At 48.1% G+C, this 13,452-nt stretch overlaps 1 protein-coding gene across 5 annotated transcripts in view; it reads left to right on the forward strand.

Moving 5' to 3' along the window:
• Positions 1 to 13,452, forward strand: part of NCOR2 (nuclear receptor corepressor 2) — a 268,387-nt gene that overhangs the window by 196,522 nt on the left and 58,413 nt on the right. For all 5 annotated transcript variants that reach the window (XM_044440471.1, XM_044440470.1, XM_044440472.1 and 2 more), the window contains one exon: positions 8,139 to 8,292. In XM_044440471.1, coding sequence (XP_044296406.1) covers positions 8,139 to 8,292 — 154 coding nt within the window. The remainder of the gene's footprint in view (positions 1 to 8,138; positions 8,293 to 13,452) is intronic.

The following is a 13,452-nucleotide window of genomic DNA, read 5'->3' on the forward strand; positions in this document are numbered from 1 at the left end:
ATGCACTGTTGCTTCGACTGCTATTAAAAAAACAACAGCAAAGTGCTCACAGTGAAAGCCAAGCCCTTCTTTCCAGGTGGGGGGAAGGTGGGAGGGAGGGAGAGGGCGGCTCGTCTTGTGACAGAGGGACTCTGTCTCCCGTTCCCAGCACAGGCGTTTGATCAGCAGCCAGAAGGAGCATCTGGCTTCACAGACCTACCTCTGTGAGCTTCCTGTTTCTCTCTTGTGGCATAAGACAGCTTGCCTGTTTCTACAGCTTCACCCCACATGCTCTGGACATTTAGCTTATAGCTTTTAAGGGCCTGTCCTTTTGTTTAAAGAAAAAATAAACCTCACCTGGAGACGTAAGGGAGACCTTCCGACAGGCTTCTCTGGCTGCACAGAGAACGGTTTGTCTCCCTCCGGCTGGCCTCCATGTGCCCGTTCTCTCTAGCTACGCACAAAGGGAGAACCTTGCGCAGGATAATAACCCACGTGGGTCCCATGGGGCCCGCCAGAGGTCATCGCTTCAGCAAAATCCTGCCCACTTGGAATTTTCTGTTGGAAGGCGGTTTGGTGTAGCGGACGGTCTTGGGGAGTGCTTGATTTCTGTGAGGAGCAGAGAGAACAGATCAAGTGGTGGTAGATTGTTAGGTGCTTTGCTATGGCTTGCGGAGGATTCCGGCTGGCAGACGTTTTGCAACAGCAAGTCAAACATAACGGCCCTGTTCAGACATAATGACGACCCAGGGTTGTCAGAGCCAGGTGCGTGCAGGCGTGCTGCTTCCCACGTGCTAACCGTGTCTACTTTGCCACCCATTTCCAAAACTGGGCGGGTATTTCCCGTTCCTGGCTTGCCCAAGTCTGCTGCCCAGGGTTGTTGAGCATTAAATAACCCAGAGTTTGAAGGCATGGTTTGCTTCTTACAGCCTTTTCCTTAGGCACGTCTACCTACCATCCCTGTGTAAAATCAACTAGAGAGACTTGGCTTGCGGTGCACTTGAAGAACGTAGCTGGTGGAGCAGCCATTCGTGGCCTGGCCTTTTTGGTGGGGGCACCGTGACTATAGAATGTTCTTCAAGGTAGAGAGTCACTTATTCCCTGCACTTCGGTCATGTTTGTCAGGCAACAGTTAGAGACCTAATTATTTGTTCAGGCTTTGGGGATATAGACATGTGTCTTTTGATTGATTGTGTCCATGTTCGTGTTGTATTTCATTTTATTATTTGTTTGTGACTTTCAGTGTTCTTTCTTTGCTGTATTGTGTTTGGTATAGGTTGTTAGTTTTCCTGAGTTCTTTGTGAGGAAGAGAAGATTATAAATGAAGTAAATAAACTGCAGGCATACAGATGAGAGTCGTCCCTGTAATCTAAAATTATACTGCTCAGACAACAAGTTTTCAAAAATTCAGTGAACACTGGGCTGCAGGAACAGGTTGGGGTGGGGGTGGGATGTTGGCTGGTTCTGTAAGGCCTCATCATACTCTTACATAATCTGAGAGTGCACTTTAGAACTTCCTCGAAAACAGTATTTATTTATCTTATTTAAAAGCTGAGAGCAACCCTAACCTGCACTGGGACAAATTCTCCCCCTTTATAGTTCTGTTAACCTCAAGGCAGCTTACAAAGCAAAGCAATATGCTAGCGCAAAGCCAATCCGTTATGAATACCTTCTCCTAGAATGCCCCTAAAGGGGAGCAGTATTAAAATAAGAATTCAGAAAATATTCAGCCATCACCTCTTTGAATGTAGTGCACGAGGCAAACCTTTCTGGGAAGTTGGTCCATTCTTCTTCTTAAGATACGCCCAGTCTGCTTCTGAGATTCTCCAAGCAGATTGTTGTGAAAAACATTGACATTAACACAGCTTGAAAACCACTGCCATGTAGCATTTTCTGCAACAAGCCCTTGAACGTGGGCCAGATGCAGTGGAATATATCTTGCAGTTTAAGTACATTTCCTCTCACCTTTGGCCCCAAAGCTCAGGACAAATAAAATATATTTAAAAATACATCACCACCCCTACTCTGGATTTAAATAACTCCTTCCAGTCTCAACGGCCAAATAAAGGGGTGCAGAATTCTGAAATGTGCTCATTTGGCTATTGGAAAGCGATTCTCTCCCCAGGCTCAGCCCTTCCTCTCTGTTACATAAGTTGACGCTCCGGCCGGCCAGCCTGTCAAGGTTATTGTATGGATTTGTAAGATAATCGGTGCAAACACTTTGAGAATCCCCATGAATGCCGGCAAAGGAAGCGAAAGACAAACCAGCTTGCTGCCCAGAACTGCTGTGAAGCCCCCGCCACGTGCTCCCCGCTCCCCTGCCACGTCAACGCGCATCGCTTTGCTCTCATGCTCTGGATCCTGCGCAAGTGCGCAGCTGTGTCCGTGGCCCCCAGGATGTTTGGCCGGCAGCAGCGAGGGGAGCACGGCATGCCAGCAACTCTGGCCGCCCGGAAGCCGCCGGTCGAGGATTCCTGGGGCGCAGCACCGCCGTCTCTTCCTGCCCCTGCCACCCAGATGACACGGCGACGTTTGCTCCGGTGGGGGCCTCTCCGTTTCCTCGCCCCCATCTCCCAACGGCAGCGCCACAGAAGCCACTCGTGGAACATCTGTCAGTGGGAGCAGAGCACCTGGGAGGCCGGTTCGGAGGCAGCCGCTCCAGCCGCCACCTTTCCCCGTCAGTTCGCATGAGTCACGCACAGCGCAAGCAAGACGCAGCAGGGGCCAGGGCCGCTTTGCCATAGTAACGAGAGCGTGGTGCGCTCACATTAGCATCATCCAGGGCCCCGGCGACGAGCTGCTTCCACCGCTGATAATGCGCACTTATGGAAATGGAGTCCTGGCTTTTCTCTGCGGAGGAAGCCGCGCTTCTGATGTGCCGGCGCTTTTCATTTCTTGTCCTTTTAATTTGGTCTTTTCGCGTAATCGGCCTGTGAGAGGAGGCTGCTGTCACGGCCGTTTCGCAGTGGCTGCAGCCTGGCAGGAAGGGCGGTGGAGGCAGAACGAAATGGTCTCCAGCATGCAGGGGAATGGAGGCAAAGGAAAATATGTTTGGGGATTGACCCATGCAAGCAGCCGACTTTGAAAGATACAGGACATTCATTTGCATAGCTTTCCCATTCCTTGCCACGTTGCATTCTTTGAGCACTGCCAAGTTCTTGGGTCAGAGGCGGCGCAGGAACCATTCAAAAAGTGTTCTTCAAATAATGTGTCCTAAAGTCCAACTATACACAGTCAAATTTGCAGCAGTGCAGAATACTCTTCTTCTCGGTCAAAGAGAGCTCAGCAGGGGGGAAACAAACAGATCGGCCTCCCCCAACCTGCCATCCTCTAGAAGTATTTGTGAGCCTATCACAAGCAAAAGCCCTGTTGGCCGGGGATGGTGGAAGTTGTAATCCAGTACGTCGGAAGGGCACCAAGCTTGGAAAGCTGAGCTGGACAGAGAACCAAATCAATATTTTTTCATATCTTCAACCCCCAGTTCTTAAGCAATGTCAAGAAATGCTTGCAGTTAAGTTACGGCTTTAGAATCCTCTTGAAGTTCAGCCCCTTACAGTTTTAAAGCATTTATTTCTCCCTTTCCTGCAGAATTACTTGGCCCAAGGAGTATTCAAAAAACCTGATGGGTGGCTAGCACTCAAGAACCTGCCTTCTAGGAGGTGAATTATTTATTTATTTATTTATTAAACCGTTTTTATGCTACCCCATTCACCGAAGCCTCGGGGCGGCTTACAACAATTAGTTAAATAATTTTAATTAAAAATACAAACATTAAAATAAAATACATGCAATATAAAATAAGCCGCCCTGGCCAGATAAAATTCAATAATATTAACATTGAACATGATATAGCGGCCATCCCAGGATAGATGCGTTAGGGCAGTGGTGGAGAACCTCCGGCACGTGCGCCACAGCGGGCATGCGGAGCCCCCTCTGTCGGCACGCGAGCCAAGTCGCCCCAGCAGCCGCGCATCGGATAACAGCCCGCATAGGGGCCATGCGCATGCTCAGAAAGGAGTAGCGGCACCAGGCGATGACGTCACGAGCCGCGACTCACTCGCTGTGACTCACCCGAGTTTTCGCATGGCTGGTCAGCGCCCTGCCAAGGATGGATGGATGGATAAATGGATAGATAGATAGGTACATTTGCTTGGACTGGCTGTTTTCAGGTTTTATTGCAGTGTTGACACTTTGCGATAAATAAGTGGGTTTTGGGTTGCAATTTGGCCACTCGGTCTCTAAAAGGTTCACCGTCACTGCATTAGGGACTTTTCCAAACTCCCTTTACTGCCTCTCTGGGCGGAGGTATGGCTTGAATTCAGGATGGCGCAGGAGGGAATTGTGCCTCTCCCCAAACGCAGGAGCCTGCTTTGGGAGTCCCGTTCAGCTCTGCAGTTCGCTCTCATCCCGGTGCTGGAAATGTGTCCTGTGCCTTCCTCCTCATCTGTGTTGCGACCCACACCACACAGTGGGGTCAACCCCTTACTGGCGTGCAGTCTACTTTTATTGTTTATTGTTTATTACTGGCAATATCTGTATTCTGCTTTTCAGTTGCACCACGTCCCAGAGTGGTTTACAGTCCGCTGTCGCTGCTGCTGCTTCATTCGTGACTTCTGTTGTTTTCTTAGTTTGCTTTACTTGGGTGGTTCTAAATATTATTGTGTTTCCATTTTGATTTGTTGCTTTCTTAAAGCAGCTTTTGTTCCCAGTTTTGTGCCGTTAAAATAGGGGTGTAGAACACCCTCAACTTTTGAGATATCTCTAATTTGTTGCATTCTTCTGGCTGAACAGAAACAGCATATTTTATCATGATTTATTTTATTCTGTTTATATCCTAGCCCAGATGCCACGGAGCTCAGTCCATGGTTGTCTTCCCCTGCCTCCTTTTTATTTTTCAGAACAGTGCTGAGAGTTAGTTTGAGGCTAGAGTCCTGCCCCACAGCTTTCTACCCTCTCTCCATTGCAAAAATGTCCTTGTTGACATGCTTGCTTTCAGTCAAGATTCTTTTAGTTTGAGGAAATGGTTCCAGAGAAGGGAGTCAGGGGAATTTTGTATTAATGGTGGGCCTGCCACTTCCCTTTGGCACCCAGGAACAGCCTTCGGGTGGCCAGTCAATTCATTTTTGTTCAGAATTTGCCCAACTGGCATCTCCTGGTCCAAACACCAACTCGCACATAATCTACAGTTGTGGTCTCTGGGTGCCGCACTTGCGGTGTGATGGGTGGAGCCCCTGTCTCTGGTGCATTGGACAGTGCCTCTTAAAATGCATATATTTCCAGGAGAGAGAAGAAAGTGTCAGTTTCGATGATGCACCCAACTGATACCCCCATTTGGAAAAGTGTTGACAAGAACATGCATACATTTTATGTGAAATACAAAAGAAAGTTAGCAGTCTGATACAGGTGTGAGATAGAATGGATTTTGAAGTGGAATTTGGAGAACGTCAAAGGTTGTGCACACGCCCTAACTGGTTGTGAGCTCAATCTTTGCACCCCAGTTGACTAGATGGACTTGAGTAGCTTTTGTGGATCTCCCATGGGCTGCCTTTGCCAGGCAAGACAAAGAATTCAGAAGAAAAGAGTGCGTTCTTGCTCTTGTAGAGCAGGCAGATAACAAATGTACACAATCTGGACTTTTTATCTACATACCCTCCATGTAGAGAGTCTTCTTGCATCTTATTTACCAGAAAGCTTGTCTTGTCCTAATGTATTTGATAAGAGCCAGATTGGAAACAACACTGGAGGGGGAAGGAGAAACCGTTCTACTTGAAGGATTCTGGAGAGTTGTGGGGAAGGTAAAGGAGATCGTAACAGTTCCTTAAATACAGGTGACCAGCCAGCGTTTCTGTCGGAAACGTTGCATCCTTTCATTCATTGATGTTAACCCTACCCAAGTGTGTCAGTCATTACTGTGTTCATGGAGGCAGTAAAAGAAGGCAAGGGGCAAGTTCCGACTAGTTCTTTTTATTGAGGCAGTAATGCTGAGAAAATGGGATTGGATATGAGACTCTCCCCTTGCAACTCATGCTGAGCAGTTCTTTGAAGGCGTCGGCTCCATCTTCCTGGCCTGTCCTGTCAGGTGTTTCATAAAGACCCTGTGTACAAGGACTATTAATACCTGTTCTGCTGTTACAGAATAATTTATAGCCATCATGAGTCAATATTTGATGAGTCAATATACCCATTTTTTTGATGGGTGGAACAAACCGAAAGATGCAGACTTGCCCAAGGGCCTTCTGTGAGCTACGATCTGCTTGGAGTCTACCTAAACCAAAATTCTTCTTTTTTTTAATAATAAGAAGCAAAGTCCCTGGACCAATCTGCAAGTCAAGGCATGAGAAAAGCCCTGCCGAAACATGCAAAAGAGCCATTTTGCCCAGTTCCTCTTTCTTTCTTTCTTTCTTTCTTTCTTTCTTTCTTTCTTTCTTTCTTTCTTTCACTCACTCACTCACTCACTCACTCACTCACTCACTCACTCACTCACATCTTGCCTTTTTTCCTCTTGCAAGGAATTCAGGGTGGCTTACATGCTCCTTTCCTGTTTTATCTCCTTTCGAGAGTCAGTTGCTCGGGAGTCCACAGCGATGAGGAACACTAGCAGTCCAATGCATCTGTAGTAGAGCAACTTGGGGAAAGCTGGCTCAGTTCCAGGACCAAGCTTGGCCCAGAGTTTTTCTAGGGTGTTGTTGGATGATTGCACTGGCCTGTTTTCAGAGGGTTGCTGGCTGCTGCCTCTCAGCCCCCCTGAGCAGTACTGCGCAACCTGTCCTCAGGCACGGGTTCAAGAAGGTCCTTGAGAAGCTTTGTGCTCAGGTGCAGGCTTGGCCACATATAAACAGGCAAGACAGGGGCACCGTACATTGAAAATGCATCTTTCCCTTTCGAAATGGCTAGGCCTGGGCCCCAATTCTTTCCCAGTGTATTTTAAAAGATAAAGTTGCTGTTGATCCATGCCAGTTCAGTTGTTAATGTTTGACTTGGTACGTGTGTCTTTTGTACTCCTGCGAAAGCCTTCCGTTCTGTCCCTACTAGTGCTTTAGGCCCTGAAATACAGTTTGTCAGAATGGTTATTAAACAAAAGGAAACTGTTTTTATCTTGGTATTAGCTGTTACCAAGATTAGTTGCAGTAATTTTCCTGTTTTTGACATTCAATATCATCAGGAGGTAATGTTTCTGTTTTGATTCTAAAGGGAGAATTGTCTCAGTTAAGTAAATGTTGGTAATTGAAAGTGGGGCTGCTGCCTTTTTGCAGGTACTTGTTCCCACACTTTCAGAAATCTGCACAGGTGTTTTCCAGCATGGAAGATAAAGCAACCGGGTTCATGTATAACGCTCACCCATGGCTTATTCAAATAAGACTTTGGTAAACTCCAGCTTGTTGTGCTGTGCAAATGCCTTGTTGATCACAAGCAACCCAGAAAGATAATCTGTTGGTTGCTATTGAGTGGAGAACTCTGTTTGAAACGGGTTGCTGTTACGTGTGAATCCAAAGCCATGGGTAGTTTCATCAGGCTGTGCAGACGGTGAGCAACAGAAAAGCCAGTCACTTTACGTGTGAGTCCATAGCACTGCAAAGGCATTCGGGATTCACAGAGGAAGCAAGCAAAGGAAGAAGGAAACAGACAGCCGAAGCATTCAGAAAACAAATTGTAGTGCGGTGGAAAACTGCACATCAGCTGTGAAACCTCCAAGCAGCTGATGTCTGGGGAAAGGGCATGGATCCAAGGGAAGGGGGAAGTTCAGAGGGCTGAGCGGGGAGCTCAGGGGAGCCACGCTTGGCGTCTGGCCCTGTGGTTCTCCACCCTGGTCTGCTCTGAGAGTAGCGATAGAGCTGCTGAGCTGAGGAGGAAGCATGCCTCCGGTTGCACATTCTCCAAGCCCTGCTCCTTCCTCCGCACCGTCCCCTTTCGCGCCAGTGAACTCCCGTTCTTTATCTGCTTTGGCCGATGCCTGAACACCGTCCTGTGTCAGCCCTTTGCCAGTTTCAAGGACTCCCCCCCCCCCGCATTTGTCTGCAGTAGTTCCTACTTTTGGCCGCCCTCTCTGTCCCCCACCCTCCACTCACACTTACTGCACCCACTTTACAAATATAGGAAGAGATGCTGCGAAGCGGCGCTGCGGCCAGGTTGACCCCTTTTCGTTTGCTTGGCTTTTCCAGGAAAAAGAAAGGAACGCTAGGAGAAAGAAGAAAAAACCCCCCACCATCCAAACCAAGGAAGCTGCCTTCCCCCCCGCAGCTGAAGACGAGGAGATGGGGCCAGATGGGTCAGGCACCAGTGGCAACGAGGAAGAGATGGCCGAGGAGGCGGAAGGTAAGACGCTCCCCCAGGGCAGAGCTGAATCTCGTGGTCCATTTGAGGTAGGGAAAGAGGTAAATCGGCAACTGTCTCCTGCTGTGGGAAGTGGCGTGAGAGGCTTTCTCCGTAACCCGGGAAATGTCACTGCTTCTGTGTGTCTGCAAGAGCAGCTACCAGCAGGGCGGAGAGGAACCAGGCGCCCCGAGGCTGTGCGAGGGTGGAACCTCGCACGGTGCCGGAGATGCAGAAAAGCTGACATTTGACTGCCCTCCGTCGTGCCGGCACGGCAAAGAGCCCATCTCGAGCGCAGAAATGTGTTTTGTTCGCCAGGTCAGTCTGGGAATTTCTTAATTTCAAGGAAGCCACGGAGAAGCCCAGCCATTTGAGGGAGCGTGCGTCCTTCCCAGGAAGGATGGGGCCACCTCAGCATTTTGCCCTTGGAAAAGTTGCTTCGCCTCGATTCAGATTCCAGGCTTGTTTTCTGTTTCTCAGTCCATTGTGAATTGCTGTCCTTTCAACTCTCCCGATGACGCGTTTCTCTCTCGTTCATGGTCCAGATATAAACTTGGGTCTGCCCTCAGCGAAAGCAACCCCGAATCCAGCCCCCCGATTTGCTCGCTGTAGCATCTGTTAGTACTTTCCCGTGTAGTGAAAGCGCAGCACGGCATGTATTCGCACCTGCATCCAGTGACTAGTTGCAACAGGGGAGGAGAGAGGCCAGGTGCTGCGATCACACAACACAGAGAGTGTTACTGAGGCGGCGATGGGGAGCTCCATTCACAAGCGCTGCTCATTACCACATCGCGTTGGTCCTTTGTCAGCAACATGGGTGTGCTTGGAGGTGTCTCCATTCCAGACAAGTTATTTGAGGAGAGAATGAGAATTCAGCATGAGAAGAGAGAGTCAGAGAGAGCTGCTGGTAGGAGAGAGACAGGGGAGAGAGAAATGGGAGTCAGAGGCTGAAATGAATATTGTCGGCCATCGCTGTTTCTCAGGAGCAGAGCCAACAGGCTGGGGGAAAATGCATGTAATTTATAACAATCACCCCATTTAACTTCTGTGGGAGAGATTTAATAACTTAACAACCCCTGCCTGCCCCCCTCCAGGCACTGGAGAGAAGGGCTCATGGCACACGCAATTGGAAATCTTTTCAAGCCAGTGTTGGAAGTGACTCATTACAAAGCAGTTTCTAGGTACATCTTTTGTGCCGAAGCTGCAGGCATGACTCAGAGATGCCTGGTGGAGAAAAGTGGGTCGCGTTAGCTTCGATTTTAAGGATCCCCTCACCCCACAGACGCACAAGTGTGCGCGCCACGAGGCGGATTGTTTGACGGGATCGGGTGCCTCGCAGCTTGCGGCTGCCTCAGTTCCTCATAACGTAAGGCCAGGCACGGAGATGGCTGTCTTATCTAGAGTGAGGTATTGAACTGAGCAGACCTTTGAGCCAAGGTGGCTGAAATGTCACAGGAGCAGAAATGTCAGGTCAGCCCTTCTGCCTCAGCAGTTTATCATTTGACATTTGGGAGGCATTTGGTGTGGTGAATATCAAGGGTGTGTGTGTGTGTGTTTGTGTGTGTGTTTAGCAGAGCTCTGAGATGGTTTCATCACACCAGCGTTTCTCCACCCTTTACATTCTTCCCTATCAGCTGCTGCTTGTCATCGATCCGCATCTCAGAATTTTTTCAGTCACCCAACCCCAGAATTTTTCTGCCTTGAAAAAATAAGTGGCTGAGTTGAACCCCAAACCCTGTGACCTTTTCCCGAGTTAAAAATAAAGATGGGTACATACTTTTCCCCACGGGAGGGTTTTAGCTAATTCCATCCCAGTCTAAATACTGTGAATTCCTCCCTCATTGTCTGCTTTGGGAAGGACTTGGGTGGCGGGGGGGCAGGGGGGGGAGAGCTGTTTTTCGCAGATTCATGGCAAGTAAATAAACTTCAGTCATGTCTGGAATTTGGGTGGAGAAGCCAAAAATGTGAAATGTTTTGAGATTTGCCCAGACTGTGTGGATACTTTCCCCCTTTGAGTTGGTTCAGTGTAGCCCCCAAAAGCACTTTTGCTGCCTTCATGAGATAGGATTTGTGGGGAATTCCTGATTTGCCTGCCCATTGTTACAATGCATTTTAATTCCCTCCCCTCCCCTCCCCTCCCCAGCTAGCTTATTTTCAACCAAAATCTCCTCAGACTGCTAACGCTCCCTTTATAGTCAGATCCCTTAACACCTGGAAATTTCTGAATATGTTGCAGAATATGGTGAGGTCATCGCCCTCCTCCCAGCAGCCAAGAATTCTGGCTCCGTGCCTCGGTTTCCCCTCCAGTTGCAACAACACTTGTTGAAACCTCCATTTTAAAGCGCACACGCAAATTCACTCCATCATCCTTTCAGTTCCTTTCTTGGATGGGATCCCAGAGTCAGGGTGGAGTATGAAACTCAGTCCCCTTTCTGCCTCACCAGAATTTAAAATCCTGTTATGAGCCAGAAAGGATGTATAAAGACACACACTATAAGATTTTCTTCCCCTGTGCCAAAAAGTGCAGTTTTTTCAGCATGGTCCTCATGCATCCCACACAGAGGTTCTGCCCCTGCCGAGAACCTTCCGGAGCGAAGGAGCAGACTTGCCCCTACCTGGACAGCCCCTCCCGCTCAGTTCCTCTTGGGCAGGGGTTGGATTTCGCAGCAGGACGTCCGTCTCTTGCGATCTGTCCATCCATCTCTCACAGGACAAGGTCCTGCCCTTGGTGGGCCCTCCCTGAGGAAGTCAGGGCTGCATGGTCTCCCCCGCAGTGGGGGCAAGATCCGAACCACCCAGCAGTGGGTTCGGGAGGCCCAGTGTGAGTCCCCAGCAGGGAAGCCGCTGCTTCCCTTCCAGGCAGGCTGCCGTCTGCCTGAGCCGAACCCACCTGATTTGCCCATGGCCACCAGTTGGGCCACTGAAATGCTAACCTGGCCACGTGGGAGCCACACATAAGAGAAGAAGCTCCAAGCAGGCAGGGTCATTTCAAAGCTGCCCTATTTAGCATGGTCCCCCAAAGACCCCCCCCCAAATACCAGTGGGCCCGTAGGCACCTCTCTCAGAGACCTCCAGGCTCCTCACATCTTCTGATTTAAATTGTATGTCTTAAAATGTTTAGAATTACTCTTGTTGTTTTCACTGAGAAGCTGGCCCACTGCGTCATCTTGATTTAGATTCAAAAGAGTGGCATGTGGTTAGAAGCTTAGGTACCATCTCTGCTTAGTTCTTGGGGTTTTGGGGGGCAAGTTAATTTCTTCTAGGCTCACCAGTTTGTCTTTTGGAAAAAGAGTGTTTTCTGACCACCCCCATAGAATTTACGTTATGAATGGGGAAGCCTTTTCCCCTGATCACCCTTAAAAAGCTCCAACTCATCCAGCTTGTTTGCAGACAAGGCATGTCCAGAGAGTGGGGACGGCTTTCTCTTCTTACGGAAAAAATATCAACATGGCAGGGCTGTGACAGGGCATCCTGGAGTTCTCCATACCAACGTAAAGCTTTTAAAGAAATGGCAACCCTTCCAAAAGCACGGGTATTTCTGTTTTCATCAGTTTTGGCTAAGAGTGGCAACTTGGAGCAGTGGTACCAAAGTAGTGGAGACCCCCCCCCCCCCGCCCCGGCTGTGCCCTTTATTTGTAAGATAGAAACTGTCCCTGTCTCTATGAAATTCTAGCAGTTGCAGCTTTCGGTTTTTAACTCTCCATTGTCCCATGTTTAAGCTACGGTGGTGCATTTTTAATGGTTGTATCTTCTCCTGCTGATGAGCGCAGGGTTGATTGCTTTGACAAAAAATTCTGAAGCATAAAATGGCTTGAACTGCAGTCCTGTAGCGGCTTCTCAGGGTGGCAAGATGTTTGTTTGATATGGCTCGCCCTGCCAATCAGCCGTTTCTTCATATAACACTCAGAAATCCTTTTTGGGATGTTTTTGCAGAACTGTACTGATAATTGTGAGCACTGTTCAGTGCATGTGTTGCTTCTTTGTCCATAGGGTGAACCGGGCCGTTTTTTGCTTGACATTAACCACCATCAGAAAATTGTAAATAGATCGTTCCAGGTGCATCAGTGCTTGAGGTGGGAAGTATCTCACTGGATGATTACACACCCAGTGATAAAAATATAACAGTGAATTCAAGCAATTGCTTGCTTATTCTTTTTTTTCAGGGCCCAAAGTCTCTTGTCTGAAGTGGCTGCTTTCCCTGGTCTAATGGATGAGAACTGGCCTTGACACCGCTTACTTTAAAGAGAGTTAGAATGCTTCTCATTTAAAATACGAGGCAGTGCACACATTTATCACTCTGATAATTTTCTGTTTGGTCTTAATAGTTCAGTTGAATGCTGTACTGTGGTTTTACCACCTCACTCCAAACAGGAAATTTAAGCTGTGCGCAGTGTTTCCCTCTTCCACACAGCGCTTGCAACCTGCTTCTCAATCTTTTGGGTAATTAGATACCTTTCCATTTTAGGGGAACGTGAGATTTCTGGAGAGTTCTGATCTTTTAATTATTTAACTGATCCTGTCCTGAAAGTCCCTGATAAGATTTGGAAAGCATTTTGGGGGTGCTTTTATTAATTTCTTACTGACCTTGGCCTGTTTTTCACTTCACTTTGATTACAGGCTTTTTAAAAAACTCAAAACTGGAAGGCTGTCTGGATTTCTTCACAGATGGGCTGATGGGAGGGTGTGTATGGTTTTTGTTTGGCAGCTTCGCAAGTGCTGCCTTATGAGGCACAAACAAGGAGGTCAAATTCTTTTTTCTCTTCTTTTTCTTTTTTGTTTTAATGGGTAGACTTTGATCTCTAGACAAAACTTACCAGAATTCCTCTGAGCAGGCTGGCTAAGTTTGAGAAGGAGATAGAGGGAGCACAAGCAAGAGGGAGGGATGGTTACAGCTTTCAAAAACCACATTTCAGAGAATACTATTTAAGAACAAAAACACATGGTTTCCATCTGCCTAACTTCAAACTTGTACACCTAATTTTTTAATTGGCTTTGGCAACAATTGCTGCTGCCTTCTCCAATTCTAAACTGCCCTGGGTGGGTGGAAATCAGAAAATATTTTAGAACAACAGAAGGACCTTCTTAGCACGGTTAACGGAGTCAATAGAGATAGATGGACAAAGCCATCTCAGCATCCATAAACAAATGCGAGCTTACCTTGGG

This window comes from Varanus komodoensis, unplaced genomic scaffold (assembly GCF_004798865.1).
Source record: "Varanus komodoensis strain SLA01 unplaced genomic scaffold, ASM479886v1 scaffold38, whole genome shotgun sequence".
NCBI classification, from domain to species: Eukaryota; Metazoa; Chordata; class Lepidosauria; order Squamata; family Varanidae; genus Varanus; species Varanus komodoensis.